The sequence below is a fragment of the Zonotrichia leucophrys genome, chromosome 5 (genome assembly GCF_028769735.1).
Source record: "Zonotrichia leucophrys gambelii isolate GWCS_2022_RI chromosome 5, RI_Zleu_2.0, whole genome shotgun sequence".
In the NCBI taxonomy this organism is placed as follows: domain Eukaryota; kingdom Metazoa; phylum Chordata; class Aves; order Passeriformes; family Passerellidae; genus Zonotrichia; species Zonotrichia leucophrys.
Window position 1 is genome coordinate 43,862,230 of NC_088175.1, and position 18,398 is coordinate 43,880,627.

General features: G+C 41.2%; 1 protein-coding gene across 2 annotated transcripts in view; it reads left to right on the top strand.

Annotated features, from left to right (window-relative positions):
- The first annotated feature begins 787 nt into the window (after nt 1-787).
- The window catches only part of ABCC8 (ATP binding cassette subfamily C member 8), a 73,669-nt gene continuing 56,058 nt past the window's right edge, over nt 788-18,398 (top strand). For both annotated transcript variants that reach the window (XR_010440564.1, XM_064714959.1), the window contains exons 1-6: nt 788-1,040; nt 2,328-2,469; nt 5,101-5,222; nt 10,946-11,112; nt 12,410-12,652; nt 13,496-13,684. Coding sequence is in view for 1 of the 2 variants with exons in the window: in XM_064714959.1 (XP_064571029.1) it covers nt 845-1,040; nt 2,328-2,469; nt 5,101-5,222; nt 10,946-11,112; nt 12,410-12,652; nt 13,496-13,684 (1,059 nt within the window). In the remaining variant the exon portion in view is untranslated. The remainder of the gene's footprint in view (nt 1,041-2,327; nt 2,470-5,100; nt 5,223-10,945; nt 11,113-12,409; nt 12,653-13,495; nt 13,685-18,398) is intronic.

Here is an 18,398-nt window from a genome sequence, read left to right on the forward strand (position 1 = left end):
AGATATTTGAATCTTGGACATTGATTCAGCCTGTGCTGGGAAGTATGTGCCAGGTCCAGATTTCTGATGCACATCACATTTTACTTTCCAGTGCTATCCCCTAGCAGAGAGGGATTTGATCAGTTTTTGTTTGACATTGGCTCAGTTGAGCCTAACTTCTGCTCAAGAAAAAAAGGAATTGGAAATTTTGATTTGTAGATTACTTTGGTGTACATAAAAATGCTTAGGGAGTGATTTGGAGCCCACTCAGATTCATGATCTGATACTCACAGACTGAGGCGGTCTTGGTGGAAAGGGAAAACTAGCTAGAGTTTAACTCATTTTAGGGGTAAAAAAAGGTAAGGCACAAACACAACAGCTGTTCAGGACAGAATGTTGAAGTCTCCTTTGGGAGAAAGCTATGGCTGAATACGTGACTTAATCTAATAATATCTTTATCATAGTCGAGAAAAAAGCAAAAGTTGACAAGGTTGAAGGAACACACTTTCCATAATCTGTAATTCCTGTCGTCACTAATTTAGTGCTGGCTATTTAATGTTCTGTCACATTAACGATGCATAAAGCGCTCAACACGGATCCCGAGAGCCCTGGAACACGGGTCTGACGCTCTGAGGTACCGAGGGCTGTCACGGTGCGCTCGCAGCGGTCCCAGCCGCGTCAGGGGCTGCCCGTCCCGCCCCCGTCCCCGCCGAGCGCTCCCCAGCGCCGCGCTCGGGGCCGTTCGGGGGCGGTGCCGGGGCGGGGCAGCGCCGGGGCGGGCGGAGCGCGGGGCCGGGGCCGCGGCCGGGGCCGCCGCCGCTCCCGGCAGGTGCGGGCAGAGCCGCGGCCGCGCCGGCCCCGCCTGATGTGCGCGGAGGCGGAGGCGGCGCCCGGCTGCGCGCAGGGTCCCGCCATGGCCCTGGCGTTCTGCGGCGACGAGGGCAACTCCACCGCCTACAACGTGGACCACGGCGTGCTCAACAACGGCTGCTTCGTGGATGCGCTCAACGTGGTGCCGCACGTCTTCTTGCTCTTCATCACCTTCCCCATCCTCTTCATCGGTGGGTGCCTGCGGCTCTCCCTTCCCCTGTCCGTCTGTGCCTGTTCTATTTGCCTTCCTTTTCCTTCTGCCTCTCTACCCCCGGTGCTGCTTTGCCGCGTCTCCCCGCCCGGCTTTGTGTCGCCGTGGGTTTTCCTCCCCCGCGCGTGTGCCCGCCTGGCCTCCCCTTGCCGTGTCCCCCGGCCTGGCCCTGCCCCCGTGCCGCGCGGGGAGGCTGCGCCGCTCTTGGGATGCGCTGCGAGCTGCGGGATGCTCCGGCCGGCGGCCGCCTCTCCCCGGGCAGCCCCCGCACCGCCCGCTGTCCGCCCGGGCTGCGGGGCCCGTCCCCGTCTGTCGGGGCAGCCCGCGGGGCTCCCCGCAGGTGAAACCCTTGCGCAGGCAGGGCAGGGACGGGTGATGCTGGAAGAGACGGCAGGATGTGCTCTGCCGGTGCAGGGCAAGGAGCAGAAATAAATGTGCTATTAAAGCCCAGGAAACCTGACAAGTAAGTGTTGCGTTATGAAATATCACCCCCAGCAATGACTGCGGGGTCACAGCCGCCTGGCAGGCCCCCCTCATTACAGATCCTGCCCCGCTGGCTTCTGCGGTACCTGAGGCGGGTACCGCGATTTGATGTCACGGGGCCGGCGGGGCCGGTAGGTGGCCCGGTGGTTCAGCGCACGGGGCTGTCACTGCTCCGCATGCCCTCGTCCAAAGCCTGGACCGGCCCGCGGGCAGCCACGGCACGGCTTGGAGCAACACTCGCTCCTGGGAATGGGAAAAGGTCCGGTGGGGAAATAGCAGCCAGCACGACCGTGAAAACGGGGTCAGCTGCTTAGGGTTCCTTGCGTTTATCTGGAATCTCTCAGTATTGCTAATTTTTAGCGAGATAAAACTTCACGCCTTATCCTTTTTATTTTTTTAACTTTTTAAAAGAATTAAAGGGAAAAGAAATAGTGCATTTATTAGAGTGTTTGTTTGTATTTGTCAGAACGCTAATTTGTTGTTCATTTAAGCTGTGAATAGATTTGAAAAATGTTTAGTGCATGTAATTACTTGATACTAAGTTGCTAGAAGTATAGGAATTTAAGGCTGTGTCCTGTCTGAATTATTGATTTTATTCCAAATGAAGTGAGATAGTGAGAGCACAGTTCTGATAATAATCAAATGCATGTGTGTTTAGCAACACAGCTGTGTCAATGTTGGTATGCAAGGTTGTTACATGTATGGTTTGGGGTTTTTTGTAAGCAGGAGCTTTGTGTGTCACTCTTGTTAAGAAAGCTCTCTATAATTCTCCTTTCTCTTTTAGGATGGGGAAGTCAGAGTTCCAAAGTCCATATACATCATAGCACATGGCTCCATTTTCCTGGCCACAATTTACGCTGGATACTGACTTTTATTCTCTTGTTTGTGCTGGTGTGTGAAATTGCAGAGGGCATAGTGTCTGATGGGTAAGTGTTTGTCTGCCTTCTCCTGGTAGCAGTTTAAAGGTTTCAGGGTAGATATTTCCTCCCTAAGTTCTCATCTAAACCATATTCCTTATGGTTATGAACATATAATCTGTTTTCTTAGTGATTAACCTATAAACCTTGTATCAGAAATTCCACAGACCTTGCCAAGTGATGGACACATGCACAACTGACCTTAATCATTTTTAGTTCAGCTTAATGACACTATCTTTCCAAAGAGTAATCATAGATAAATCCTAATGATTCAAGCAGATGGTGACATTTTCGTGATATGTTTTATGTCCAAGGACCCAGTCCCACAGTCGTTACTTAGGAAGAACTCCCATGTGCACAGTAGGTCACACCATTCACCCCCAAACTGAGTTCTTTTCATCTAAATAAGAGGAATGAATCTGCTGGGCTTAAGTCAAACCCACAGGGTTTCTTCTGATGACTGTCAGCTATATCTCCTATGTTACCTGGAGCAGAGCAGCTGATGTTATGTGAGCATGAACCATCATCTTTTATGCAGCTTAGCATGTCACTAAACAGAAATCTGTGGGGAAAAAAAGTGATACAGGAGAGTGATTTATTATGGAAAAAGCTAATTATATAACAATGAATATGATCTTTTCCTATGAAGAGAGGCATGATTTTTCATAACAATTATGAATTTGAACCCAAGGATTATGAAATGGAAGTTCCTAATTAAATAGGAAAAAACCTCCCTGATTAACTATCTATATAACAGGTATCCGCCAACCAGTGTGAAACACACTGCAGACTTCTGGTGTAGAAAATGATATCATCATTATTATTTTAACTTCTCTTAAACATATATAAATAGGATGTTTCTCACTGCCAGTTTTTTTTTAAGGAATTTTTCTCTTGCTTATTCAGAGTTATCAGAGTGTGGGATGCTCAGAGAAAAATCTCCTGCTTTGAGTTTTCTCCTTTATTTTTCTTGTTAGCAATGCCTCTCATTATGTTTATTTGCTATTTAACTTGACTCAGAACACTGCTGTTAAGTAATAGGTGTCACCTGATGAGAATCAAAGCTCAGAGCTCTGCTGGGGGAGTGCCAACCCACAGTCGTGCTTCCCGAGCACTCAGCAGGCTGGTGAGGGCTCCAGTGAATAGAAGAGAGTTTTGATATTCATCAGCTTTCTAAGAACCAAAATGGATCGTGCTGGTGAGTTCTTTTGGCAGCAACTGGGTGCTAAAGGCTTTGGCATCTCAGCAACAGAAGTGGCCTATTGGAGGTACAGTTATATAGGGGAATTCCAGCAACTGTGAAATAAATAGGTTTTAAAAAGCCTCCCACTGCTGCAGTGTTACCTACTGAAGCTTAGGCTGTCTGAAGAAATCTGTTCTTGTTGTTTTTTTTTTTATCCTTGCTGAGAATTCAGCCCTGGTGTACAAAACCTCCTGGCATTACTAGGAATTTCAGAGGATCTTTTCTCATTTTGATGTATTGACATCCAGCTATTTTCAGCAAGAGGAATTTAGTGTTCATGACAGGCTGTGAGCATGGCTTCAGCCAGCTCTGCAGAGTTCACCACAATCATCATTGAGGGATGGCTCTCCTTTCTAGAGCAGAGATGCAGGAAATGGTTGTCCTGAGCTCCTATGGTTCTGCTAGACATTTGGAATGTTCTGCTCTCAGAAATGTGATGTCCTGTGATATCTTTCATCTCCCTCCCAGCACAGCTCTTCTTGTCTCTCCAAACTCCGCAAAAGTAGTGTTTGATGCAGCAAGAAGAAATCCATTCAGAGGACATGGTGTCAATTTCTGGAAGTGTTTGTGTCCTGAAGTCATCTTGGTGTCTCCATCTCGTGAAGCTGGCTGGGAGACAGAGGAAATTGTAGCCCTTGATAGCTTAGGGCATTAGATTCTTTTTGTGAAAGAAAGAAAAGGGGAGAGGGAAGGAAGAGAAAATGAGTAGGAAGAAAGAGGAGGAGAAAACAAATTTCTATTGAACGCTGCACAAACCAACAACATTGCCCAACAATTCCAATATTCCCAAAGGGCTGTATTTGGCAGGACCCCTTTTGCTGCTACCTGAAGCAAAGCATCAGCAGAGTTTTGCTTTATAGGACAAAACATGTATGATTGTTATTAGAGTGTATCATTCTGTTATAGGGGTTTTTTTTGTTGGCTTCCAGTCACTGAAGACAGACCTCACTGTAAGTAAATCCTGTGCTGTGGTGCTGTTCCTTCTTTGAAACTGAAAAAAATGAAACACTTGCACAAAATGCTTCTGTAGAAAATCTTGAACTGTGCTGTCAGTTGGTCTTATCTGCATATTTTGATGGACAGCTCCCAAACTAGTTTAGCTTAAATTAACTTTTCTCGTTTTGTAGATGAGCTGCTTGTCCTAATTTAAACAAGTGTTCCAATTGATTTCAGTAGGAAATAGGAGTACACACCTTTCATTTTCAGCACAGGGGAGGAATTTGAAATTCAACTGTGTGATTTAGGAGCAAAAATTCAATTAAAACTTGGAGAGGTTTGTATCCATAACTCATTCTAGAAAATCCTACATCATAGCAAGATGCTGTTCATGAATTAAAAGGGAAAAATTTAAATAGCTGAGAGGTTTGACTTTAACGGATTTTTTTTTTGTTTTGAAGGGTATCTGAATCCCGCCACTTACACCTGTACATGCCAGCAGGAATGGCATTCCTGGCAGCCATCACATCAGTTGTCTATTACCACAATATTGAAACATCCAACTTTCCCAAACTCTTAATAGGTATGTCTCAAAATCTACGCACCGGGAAGTGTGGCTGTGGTGCTGTGCGCCTGCTTCCTTGGTGACAGGTCACTGCAGTCTTCCATCACCAAAGCTACCCCTCTGTGTATGCTCAAACGTTTCATTCCTTTTAGTGCTTTTAACTTTTAATAATAGTCTGTGTAATGTTCTCAGGGATTCAATGAGCCAAAGACTTCTATAGGAAAATCTGCTTTTGTGGGAGAAGTAGCATGGGAAATTGTTAACTCTAAATCCAAACCCCTTTGTCAGCCTGTTGTGTGGAAGTGTGATGCAAGAGTGAAGAAATCTTGGTGTGTGTGGTCTGTTGAAATATGCAAGGAGCTAAGGAATGACATCCCCGACTTTCACTCATGAATATATTACTCTGCCTGCTTGCTCTTGCTTCATGCTCCTAAAACTCCCTTTGAAAACTGCTTCAAGGCCTTTTGAATGGAAAATGCTATCAATGAGTTTACTCTCTATATTGCCAGATTGTGAATAAACTTTAGCTGTAGAAAGTCCACTGCTGCTGGTGGTCATGCAGTTGTTTGTGTGTTCTCATCTGTTTAGGTAGACTGCAGTCTGTGGATGTCTGCATGTTTAGTCGCATCCTGTTACCTGTTATTTCTTTGCTTCTGGCTCATCAAATTTTGTTTGAGCTGGATTTCTGTATCAATAGATCCTGCTAAAGTTTGTCTTGGGCCGTTGCAGCTTTGTGTATCAAAGTTTTGTTCTAGTTTTTGTCAGGTGGGGAAAAGTTGGTAATAACTAGATTTGAGAAAGCTTTTAAATATTGAAGATTATTTGATCTACATTTTGTTATAAGTGAGAGTCCTGTTCAGCAGAAATAGGCTGTAGGTCCTGAAAAAAAAAATTCCTCTCCAAAGATTAGATTTCTATCCAGGCTTAGCAACCTTTATGTCTTCTCATTTGGGACTGCTTTTCTTCCTGTACCTTTCTTTTAAGTAGGATCTTTTTTATCCTTTAAGAACAGGTGAGGTCATTTAGTTGCTTTTTAAATATGTCAACAGAGTGTTTTTAATGCTTTCTCACAGGAAGGCATTATGCCTCAGGAAGCATTGCTAGCCTGTTACAGTTGCCTGTAAAGCAAGCAGCGATTTTTGTGGTTTTGTTTTTTAGGTTGTTTTGTTGTTTGGGCTTTTTGTTGTTATTTCAGATGTATAATGCAATGTTAAATAATTTAGTGTCACAGCCACATTCCTGCTGTTAAGTCTCTGAGAAGGGTAGCAAAGTTACAGCTGGTAGTTAATTACCCATTTTTGCATAATTGCTGCTCAGCAGAGATTTCTTCTTTATGATAATTTTTTTCAGTGTTAAAGTGCTGATGCTGGATAAACTCTGGACAGTACTTGAATACTAAAAAGTTGTGCCAACAAATACCAACACTTACTTAAGTATTATGGATGAATTTTAATTATGCAAGGATTTCCAAGGAATAGACTCCCTCAGAAAATCTGGTCCTAATAGCTCTTAGGCAATGAAGAAAATCACACCATCACAGTCTTTCCCACTTAGTGTGTCTGATTTGAATTTTAGTCCAAAATCTTCACAAGCTGATGGTCTTTGATTTTTATTTTATTTTTTCCTTTGTTTTTCTTTTATTTGTCCTAAGACAGACATTTCTGGAAGTCTCTATCGTTTGTTCTTAACAGCACAAACTGGGAGGATTGTTCGTTATCTTTCTATCTTAATTGCAACTACTCAGTATTGACATCTGGGACAAGACAATGTGCAAGTGAGCCCAGTATGGATAGTTAAATTATACCTTTACTCACCTGTCAACCCACTAGAGTGCAGTGTGGCCATGAAGCAGCTTTGCTTTAGAGCCTCATTTTATGAGGTAAATGAGGACCAGGAGGGAAAGCTAAAGCTGGTGATAAGCTTTTTGCTGGGTGTGTGGGAAACTGGGCTCATAAAGGAGAGATCCAATGTTGCAAACACACAGAGCAAAGTAGTCGAGCTGATGTGACATCTTGCTGCTTCTGAGCATCAGTGAATTTCCAGCAAACTGCAGGGCATCATCTGCCTCAGCTGCAGGGTGAATGCTCACAGCTGCATAGATTTGGTAGCTGTTTAAAACAAAGACTAACAGAGCCTTATCCAAAAACTGTTAAACTCAGCAGGGGAGCTCTCACTGGTTCACTCACTGCAGTGCAGTGGAGCCTTAAAGATCTGATTATTAATTCTGAACAGGGTGAAATTTTCCAATCCCGTGAAATTCTGAGATGTGTTGTTTCTTAAAGATGCCTTTCACTCTGTACCTCAAAGAAACCAAATCCATTTGTAGCTCTTCATGAACAAGTAAGAGGCAGATACCATGACAGATGTGGGGATTAATATGTTTCCTTGGGCATGCAAAAGGAGGACTCAAAGTTACTCTGCTGATCCTGACCCTGCCTTTCAGCTTTAGCCCAGGCACTTGGCAATTTTGAAGTAGTAATTCATAGTATTTCTTATCAAAAAACGTTTGCAGGGTTTGGAATATTTATTCACTGAAGCTAATGATTGAGTTCATGAATGCAGTTGTGTGACCCAACTATTGGAACACCTTGATCTGGTCTGAAAGTGTTCTTTTTCTATATGATTTTGGTCTGTAATTATATTTCAACAAATGTAGCTGTTCTCATGTAGTGCTGTTTACCAGGGCACTCTCATAATAATGCTAATTTTGATGCTGTTTGCACCACGAGGTTGCATAACATTTCTACAATTAAGCAGGACTCATTTTAGAATAGTTTTCATACTGGATTGGAAAATCACTGCTTTCTCAATGTTTAAAATACACAACTGAATGGAAGCATCTGATTCCACTATTTTTAAAGCTAGTTTCTTTGTTTTAAAGATAAATAAAACTCAAAAATAATTAGTGGAAGAAAACTGAGACAACAGGACTTTGAGGTGTTTATCTGAAATGGGTGGTAGTGTGGGAACACATGAATTTTTTCATTTTACAAAATTGTCCTTTTTTTTAAACTAATCTTAATTGTATGTCTGCTTTACTGTTACAGTATATGTCTCACCATATGTCACAGTTGAGATGGCCACAATACACAGAGTGTCACCATACAATTTCGGAAAGCTTCATACAGAGTCACATCACTTCAGAAGGCTGCAAGCATCTGCTCTTTCTTGTTCTTTAGCCCAACATTTTATCCCCTCATGTTCATGCATTGCACCTGTGTGCCCTCTGTTCCCTTTGGTGGTTGGTCAGTGCACCTGGGCACTCCATGGCTCATTACCTTCAATATTATCCACCTGTCCTGCACAGCTGTAGCCCATTAGGGATGAGGCTGTGCTGCACTCCCAATTACCACAAACCGTGTTCCTACACCTTACTAGACAGGGATCTATTTTTCTGATTCAAAATTTTTGTCCCTTTGCATTGTAGTTGTTTCCCTTGGAATTGGTTTATTCTCTAAACTGAAACTTCTTGCATAAAAATATTGCTTAGTACAAAAAATTTCTCTCCAAAAACGCACAGGTTAATTAATAAATCCCATCCAGTTAAATGTGTGGCTTTTTTGATTTGGCTTAATTCAATGAAGGTGTAGAAGAGTTTGAGTTGGCAATTGCCTTGTTTTTCAGAAGTGTGGCCCAGGTGAGAGTCTCCACCCTGGTGGTGTGGGTTGAGGTATCTTACATGGCCCAAGAAAAAAGCAAGGCCATTTAGGTATGTAGAATAGGTCTAAAGCAATTCAGTAAATGCCTCTCTGGTCTGATCACTTTGCAGTTCAGACCAGTTTAAGTTCTCAGAGACTAAAAAACTCTAAGCCAAAATGTACTCACCAGCCAGATGATAAAAACATCATCTATAAAGAGCAGAGCCACAACTGCATTTTCCAAGGAGCCTTGAGTGGCCTGTGAGCATTCTCCAGATCAGATTAGATACATTTGTTTCCAAAAGTGAAAAGCTAAGTAAATTCAAATGCTTCTAAGGAAGTGGGACTTGAGAATGTTGTGTTTGGCACTTGACAATACTTCTTAGATAAAAGATAAATTAACATTATAACAATAATAAAAAAGGTCATATAGACCATTATTTAAGCCCTAAATAGGAGAATGGCTCTGCTAGTTCTTATTTATAATTCCAATACATACATAAATGCCTGTTGGCTTGGTTATTGTTTTGGAAGCCCTCCACTGGTGGATATTTTCAGTGTGCAATGTTTAAGTCCCTTTTATTCCAAGAGGGATGTGTTCTCAGCCTGTTGTTGGAAGAATGAAACAAAACAAGGCTTAACAGATAAAGGTGGTTAAGAGTAGAACAGCATGGAATGTAATTCCTGGATCAAGTGAGACTTTATAGTCAGAAGTACTGCAAATAGGGAGGGATAGTGCCTCAAAGGAAGGAAGCAGTCTGAACCAGGATGAGAAGCAATCTAAGTTGGGAAGATGGTAGGAAGCCTCACATAAAAAAAGCTAAAGTTTTACAAGAGAAATTTGGTAAGTATATCTCTAAAACTCTCTCTGCAACCATTGGCTACTCAAGTGCAGTGTGCAAATACCTGACCACTCAGTGTTTTCCTCTTATGAACTGGCCTCTTAATTTTAGAGGAAGAGAGGCTCCCTTGGCAAATGTCCTAATGCACAGTGTTCCTGTACTGTTCCATTCACTGTGCTCATTAAAAGAAGAGGTCTTAACTTGATTTCTGTAGAAGCAGGACTGGCAGTCCCGAACCTCACATGGATTCTCTGCACTGAATTTAGCTTTGCTTGGAAGGGTAGCCCCAGAGCACATCTCCAGAGAGCTTTCTGGTGCCTCAGTGTAGCTGGAACACCACCAGTTCTTTGAAATTTATGGAACTTCCTGATGATTATCCATATTTAAGCTAGACTTAGAGTTGCTAATGCCTTGGTTGAAGTCTTTCTGTGGTGTTCCAGCAAGACACTTGGAAAGCACATCCAAGCTTTTCTTGGCAGTTAGAGCTCATTCCATCTGTTGCACCATGGCAGATACAGCAGCAATGAAAGGTTTACTTAAAAGAACATAACCCTGGGAGGCATTTCCTTAGGAATAGGGAACAGGAGCTGGCTTATGGTGTGATGAATGGTATGGAGAATGCTTCCAAGCCACCAGAGCTTATTCCATGGATTATTTAGCTGTAGCTGATGGTACAATGAGCACCTTGAGACAAGAGGTTTCATAGAACACTAAAAAGTGAAAGTTGTATTCCATGAATGCCAGAATATACTTCTTGATGTGACTGTTTTATCTACATTGTGAATTACATATATGGAATTTTTGTTGAATGATAGGGTAGCAGCAGTTTGGACAGAGTTTTTTAATATCTGTTCCTGACGCATCCCAGAGATTCACAGGGAATTTTCCTTCAAGCCACATTAATAGCAGTCTTGTAGCAGTAGCCAAATATGAAGAACATTATTCACAGGCACCTTCACTTTTGGAGCCTCCCTTGAGCTGATCATGGGGACACAGTTTTACCGCAGATGAAATTTCCTTCAGCATACTTCACTTTGTAAAACTTATGAGACCTCACTAAATCTAATTGAAAAGGCATTAGCAACCAACATTATCTTACTATTTTAATGTTTTTGAAATTAAATTAGGGTTCTGTTTGACATGAGAAAGGCCATTCTCTGGTTTTATATATTTTGTTGAATTCTTAATTATATTTTATAATGCCTTTGTAAATTTTTGCAACTATGGAGCTGGTTGATTAATTTGGGTTTTTTCTTTACAGCATTGCTGTTCTACTGGACTTTAGCTTTCATAACTAAAACCATCAAATTTGTGAAGTTCTGTGATAATGGAGTTGGATTTTCTCAGCTTCGATTTTGCCTCACGGGACTCTTGGTTGTTCTTTATGGAATGCTACTAGCTGTAGAAATCAATGTCATCAGGGTGAGGGTAAGTAACTATGCTAGAAGTCTCCCTCTGTGGTTTTTATTGGTTGTGTTTGGGTTATTGGTGTTTTTTTAATCCCTTTTCTAGGTAGTTGGTGTAAAATGTGTTTCAGGAGAATGAAAAATCCAGTTAGAAATTTGACTATTTGACTATCAAGGGTTAATAGTATTTTACTAGGCCAGATGAATGTGTAGTTTCAGAAAATGCCAGACTCTGTTGTTGATAATTTAAGATCAATTTCATCTGTTTGAGTTTGCTGTAATTTTTTAAATTATTCTGTTTCAGTCATGAGAGCCAAGTATTTCTGATGCAAGAGAAGACTGGTAGAAAGGAATTGTCTGCTCTATCAGGGAGTATCTTAGACACACAAATAGCATCTCTCATTTTCTAGGAGACAATCACAATAAGTGATTTATTTGGGCTACTAGGGTTCCTCCCAGCTATATATTTTTTTTTCCTCTGCAGTGTCTGCAGTCATAATCTAAACTGAGATATTGGAGACTGCTGGATACATAAATTCCAAAGTTCCCTTCAGCTGGCACTCACCAACTGTGCACACAAATTCAATTTAGGAGGGAAAGAAATATTCCCATGTAATTTTTTTTTTGCTGCAGCACCAGTAGCTCCATGTTCTGAGCTAACAAATGTGAAGCAGTGTAGTGTGGGAGATGAATCCCAGTGATAACCTCAGGGCTGTGCTTTAGCTCCTGTGGCCCGTGTTGTGCTGCCTGGAACTCAAAGTAATGCTGGGACTGTCCTGTTTAAATAATTGACACATGTCAAGTGAAAGGACAAGAGGAAATGGTCTCAAGTTGCACCATGGAGGTTCAGACTAGTTACTAGAAAAACTTTTTTTGCTGAAACGGGGCAGGCACTGGAATAAGTTGCCCAGGGAGGTGGTGGAGTCACCACATCTGGAAATGTTCCAGAGGTGTCTGGAGATATGGTATAGGGATGATTAGGGTGGTTCTGGTTTGATGGTTGTAGTGGATGATCTTGAAGGTCTCCAAACTGTGTTGATTCTGTTTCTGTAAGGTGGTTTGCGGTGTTTTTCCCCTGCAAGTATGCAAAGTTTTGCCCCATAAGCAGAGTCATAGTGAATGATAAGAATTACTTATTTCTAGACTGGATGCCTCTGATTATCCTCAGTACCTGAGGACACTGTATTGCTGTATTGGTTGTACTTGAATGTCTTTTAAGAAACCAAGACTGATATTCATTGGTTATCTGCAATGTCCTTATCTATTCTTTGTGCACTTACATTTTCAACACATTCTGCTGGCATTTTTCTGGATTTCAGAGATACGTTTTCTTCAAAACTCCTAAAGAAGTTAAACCTCCTGAGGATCTCCAGGATCTTGGTGTGCGATTCCTGCAGCCGTTTGTGAATCTGTTATCCAAAGGAACATACTGGTGGATGAACACATTCATCAAGACTGCCCATAAAAAACCAATAGACTTGAAAACCATAGGCAAGCTTCCCATTGCTATGAGAGCTCTGACCAATTACATTCGCCTTAATGAGGCCTTTGAAGCACAGAAGGTATGCAAAGCATGGAATTATATCTGTCTTCTTTCTCAGAGCTTGTGTTTTTCATTAATTTTTATAATAAAAGCATGACACAAAGAGATATAAACAGATATGATGCAAATGAAGGATTCATTGGCATACAGTCCATACACCAAGAGACCACATTCTCAGTTGTGCCTCATACAAACAGTGATGTTTCTCTAATCAAACGTGCATATCAAACACATTACTGGTTAAATGTGTGTAAAATGTGTGCAGCCTCTATTTTGATGTGGAAAGTAATCATGGACTGTGTTCACTTAACACCATTACTCCTCCTAATAAGACCTGGCAACTTTCAGTTACACAGTCTGTATTAATTAGGCCCTGCAGAGCTATTTTTTTTCCATCTTATTTCAGTTACAGTTTGTCCATAGGTGCGTTCAAGGCTGAAACTATCTTGGCTCAAATTACTTTTCACTCCTCAGTGGGAGCTGAGTGTGTATGGTATTCTAAGAGAACTTGTTTGCATCCTGCCTAAAAAGTGTATGCTTCCAGTCTCTGGCTTCACCAGAGAACAAAAACCTGTCACTTCCCTCCCTCTTTTTTTTCTTCCTCAATAGGCCACAAACAACACACTTGATCCCTATTAAAGGTAGGAAAGAAAACATGGTTCTTTTTGTGGAGGGAAGTGCAAATTATTGCTTTGTTCTGACTTTACAAAAAGAAACAATAGTTGTCGTTCCTCTGCCTTCTACCTGAGAGATTACAAATGGTTGTCAATGAACTAAAGCAGTGATAAAATACCAAGTATTTATCAGATATGAGGTTAATGTATAACATAATTCTTACTAATTTTAATTTAATTCTAACCAGAACAAAAGATCATCATCTCCCCAAGGATCCAGATCCATTTGGCGTGCTCTCTGCTGTGCTTTTGGAAGACCCTTACTCCTGAGCAGCACATTCCGTATTCTGGCTGACTTGCTTGGATTCGCCGGGCCACTCTGTATCTCGGGGATTGTTCACAACGTTGGAAAAGGAAATAACACCATCCGCCCACAGGTACTGTCAAAATGTCACCAAAAAGAGAGGAGTCCAAAAAGGGATGCTGTGATTCTGTTTTGTTTGTCCTCAGGAAGGAAAGCAACTATGTGCTGTGTCTGTGTGCTGGCAGTGCCAGTGTCAATTTGCTGCCTGATACCCACACTTATACTGTGATGATGGGCATCCAGTGCAGGGCAGCAAAGGTGATTAGGGGACTGGAGCATCTCTTGCAAGGGCAGGCTGAGGGATCTGGATGTGTTCAGCCTCGAGACAAAGTGACTGGGAGGGGACATCATCAATTTATATGAATATCCAAAGGGAGGGTCTCAAGAGAATGGAGCAGGCTCTGCTTGGTGCTGCCAAGCAATAGGACAAGAGGCCATAAAGATCCACCTGAATATGAGGAAAAACTTCTTTACGGTGTTGGTGACTGAGCACTGGAAGAGGTTGCCCAGAGAGGTTGTGCAATCTCCCTCCCTGGAGATCCTCAAGAGCAGTTGGGATGCAATCCTGTGCCATGTGCTCAGGGATGACTCTACTTGAGCAGAGAGGTTGGACTAGATGACCTCCAGTGGTCCCTTCCAACCTGATCCATTCTGTGGTTCTTTTGGGGCAAAATATGTGAGCCATGCATCTAGTCAGCCTTGCATTCTGGAAAATAATCTCATTCAAGAGAACAGGGAAGCATATCCAGAGTCTCATCAATATCATAAGGAATTTAGTTGCAATCTTGAGTAGAGATTGAATCAAGTATGTGACTGAGTGCTTTCCAGAAAGGAAAAGTGTTTTTAATAGGCTTGGCTTTTCATTTCTAAAAATGAGGGATGTCTAAGAGGATTAAAGCAGAGTTTTGTCATCATCATAAAATGCCAAGTAATTTAACTGTGACCAAGCATTCCCTCTAGTGCCTTTGGGGAGGTTAGTTTTGAAAGATCAACTGAAACATATTTTTAAAGGATGCTATTTAAATCAATGCTCTCCAAAAGGAAGCAGACATATCTCTTGATTAACTAAAAATAAAAATGTAACTCAGGAAGCATCTTTTCATTATAAGGTGAGGTCACTCAGTCTGGATTTCTGTGAGATACATCAGTTTATTTCTGCAGCTCACTTAGTGTCTGATATGAGACTTTTTCTAAAGTCTGTTGACACTAATGGAAATATACCCATCCACTTAAGTACACTTTGGATTAGGTCCACTGTAAATATTGAAGTCCATCAGCTGCAGTGCAGAAAATTTAACAAAGGCCTCAGGCTAAAATTAACTGTTTGTCCATTTTGCAACCCTTATCCTAATATTTGGAAACTTTATTATAGTGAATAGGTTCAATGGAAACCAGTTAAAGCAGGAACTGAGAAAATTAAAACTATAGTACTATGTTGCAGCAAAGTACTGTGGAAGCTCTTGAGCTCTGCTTTTCAATAATTTGTTTGAGATACTGTTTCAGCTGAAATTGTGATTGGATATAATTTACAGATTGTCCTATTTAATTTTCCTCTAAAATTGTCAGCTACTGCTTCTCTGTGAAAAATAAAAATTCAGGTCTGGTCCTGACAGGCCCTAAGCAGAGCTTCATCTGTCTAGAATCCTCACTCACTAGCTGAGCAGTACCTCACTGTTGTCATTGACACCAATTTGAGATCACCTAACAGCAATAGTCACTGATGGTCGTAGTCCACAAGTGACACTTAAGGGTATATTTTAGCTTTGCTTATGTTTGCCTTATGTTTTGATATTGTTGGTTTTTTTTCTGGTTAGGGTCTAACTACATTTAAGTTTGAAAATTGCTTTTGCTGGATGAGATGAAGTATCTTTCTATCTTCTAATGAAGAGCTTTTATTCAAACTATCTGAAAGCAGGCTGGGATATTCAGGAGGGCTCCCATGTATGTTCACATACCTAGCCCACTTGGTCGGTTTTGGAAAGAAAAACACCAGCTCTACTGCTAGGAATGCTATATCCCTGCTTGTAATTAGTCAAAAGAGGAAAACCTTGCCTTATAGTTTGCCATTCTGAGCCTCACTGGTGTGAGAAACAAGCTTTCTAAAATGCTGTCATATGTGATGGGAAGTGGGGGGAAACTGTGTTTGTGCTTGGTGTGCTGCTGAGTTTGAGGGCACTGGAAAGAGTTGCCCCACAGTGGGACAGAATCAGATAAGCAATAGAAGTTGTGAGTACAATGGAGGATGATTTTACCCATCTCTTACCCAGCTTCATCTTAAATATTTAGATTGAGATGTTGTAATGAGTCAGCTGTATCTTTCAAAGAGAAATTCTCTTTGTGAAACTGAAGGCAAAGAGATAGAATAATTGCTCTGTTCCTCATGTCCTTTGTGACAGATATAACCCACCATGGAACTGTAACTCAGATCACATGGGTGTCACAGGCAGTATTAACTGCTCAAGTTATAGCCGTAGTTAGAGCACAACAGTGTCTTAAATTCTGTCATGCTCTTCATGTTTATTTATAACTCCAGTATCAATATTTATGGCCACCCCAGAACATTCCTATGACACAGATTTCTCTGAGTGTTAATCATTTCACACTGAAGAAGAGACTGACAGAACGATAACCTTTATCATTTGCTGCTAGCATCTTCCACGTTGCAACATTAGGATTAGCAGTTCCAGTATTAGGAGTGGCTGCTGACATAACACATTCAGAGATGCAGCAAACTCATTATTTAAAAAGCTCTAGAAGTCATAGGGCCCAGTGTAGCTAAAAGCCCAGTATTGACACTAAGATTGTTTGAGTCTAGAGTCTTTATGCATTTAAATAGCAGCTTTTTGCCCAGTCTTTCACTGGTTAGAGCAACTTTTAAGAATTGGTGTTACCCTGAAGTTGTCAGGAAGGTGAGACACTGAATATTCCCAAATCTATTTCTGAAAATAAAACATTTCATTATTTCTGTCAGCTTCTCAGACAAGGTTATTTGCCTTGTATATGAAAGGTTCAAGAAGTGTTCAGGTATTTCTCTGTTTCCTGCAGGCTGACAAGTGTGTGTAGAACCTATTGCAGCTTAAACACTTACTTATACTCAGTAAGCCATAATGGCCTGGTAATGCATCTGAGGCTTGGCCAACATCTTGCTATCAGCAAGTGTGTGATCTTTATGGATGTATGTTTGTCCTCTTTTTCTCTCAAGGGAGAATTAGAAGGAAGGATGAGGATATTCATCTCACTTTCCTGCCTTGTCTATTATATAATGTTTTGATGGGAATCAGTGCTGCACCAGAATCTCATTGCCAGAGAAACATAGTTGTCAAACATAGTTGTGGGAAAAAAAGTATTCTTTTACATACAGTAAAGTGGTATTAGCTGCAGAGATTAGCAGTAGTGGCCAGATGTGTATGGAGAACAGCACTAAAAACCTGAACTTGGAAGGCTGTAAATAATCTGGAAGAGAAACTCATTTTTAGTGTACTATAAACTATGTGAAATATAAAATGCTGCTGTAGCCTATGAATTGCTATGGGATAAGTAATAAATTAGGGCTTTAAAATCCCTTCAGGGTGCAAATAGGTAAAATAGCAGTTAAATGTCTCTTTATCTGAACTGTAAATGCTGACATGTACTGTAATTGTTCAGAGTTTTACAGTTAATAAAGATTTTAAAATCTTTCTCCTTTTACATTCCTTATCACCTCTACTCCTCTTTTCTTCTTTGCTTTATATCTCTGGCACTACTTGGACACTTTTGTGGTTCATATGGCCTATTTTTTTTTTCCTGGGCTGATTTTCTTATTTTAATGATTTGAATTGGCTCAGGAAGAAATCCAGTTAGCTCCCCAGCTAGTGCACAGTAAGCAACAGAAGCGTGCAGGTTGGAGCAACCAGGGTATAAATAAGAGTAGGGATAAGTTTGATCTTTTCCAGCTGACTCAGCCAAAAGAACAGCTTAAAAACCTGAATTTTGCCTCTGTATGAACTTGCCATATGGGGTTTTTATGAAGTTAACTGCAAGGTGCAGATCAGATCTAATAAAATGTACAGACACTGAGAGTTTGTGAAATGTAGCTGATTAAGTGTTATAGCACTTGTGAAAACTTCAACAGCAAAGAGACTATGTAGGCAAGAAAAAATGTGCTGAGCAAGGGATCCAGCAGGAGTGTTAAATGCAAGAAGCCTTCTGAAAGGGAACAGAAGGATTCATCTTCCTAATTTTCCCTTTAATGGAAGCCCAATCCAGCAATTGAAGGAGCCAAGAGGAGAAAGAGGAAGATGGAGACGTTTTAGTTACAGAAGGCTTCTCATGGTGAGCCAGCCTCTCAACTTGTTGTGGCACCAAAGATGTCAGCTTGTTAAATATAATCTGAAATCAATGCAGTGTTTTCCCATTGAGCTGAACACATGCATCAAAATGCACTTTGGTGATCTCATGAGCTTGCTAGAAGGTAATGACCATATATAAAAGTGAACAAGGTGCTGCAGACCAAAATAATTTGCATGGTTCCAGGAGTTCTGGGATTTTTACAAGTTCTGAAGGTCATTTTTAGTGTTCAGTAGACTGAGGTGTTAAAATTAAGAGAGTAATTTTTCCCAAAGGATGTTGACTGTTCCTTTTTGATGATGGGCAGTGCACATTTTTTAATAAATGACCATATGGAGTGTCCTAGAGTTTTGGAATGATATCAGAAATCCTATAAACATCATTTTGCATTTAAGTGAAGCTTACTGAGTTGGCATGTTATGAGACTGTGTCTTTGAGGTGATAAATTGTGAAGTTTCAGA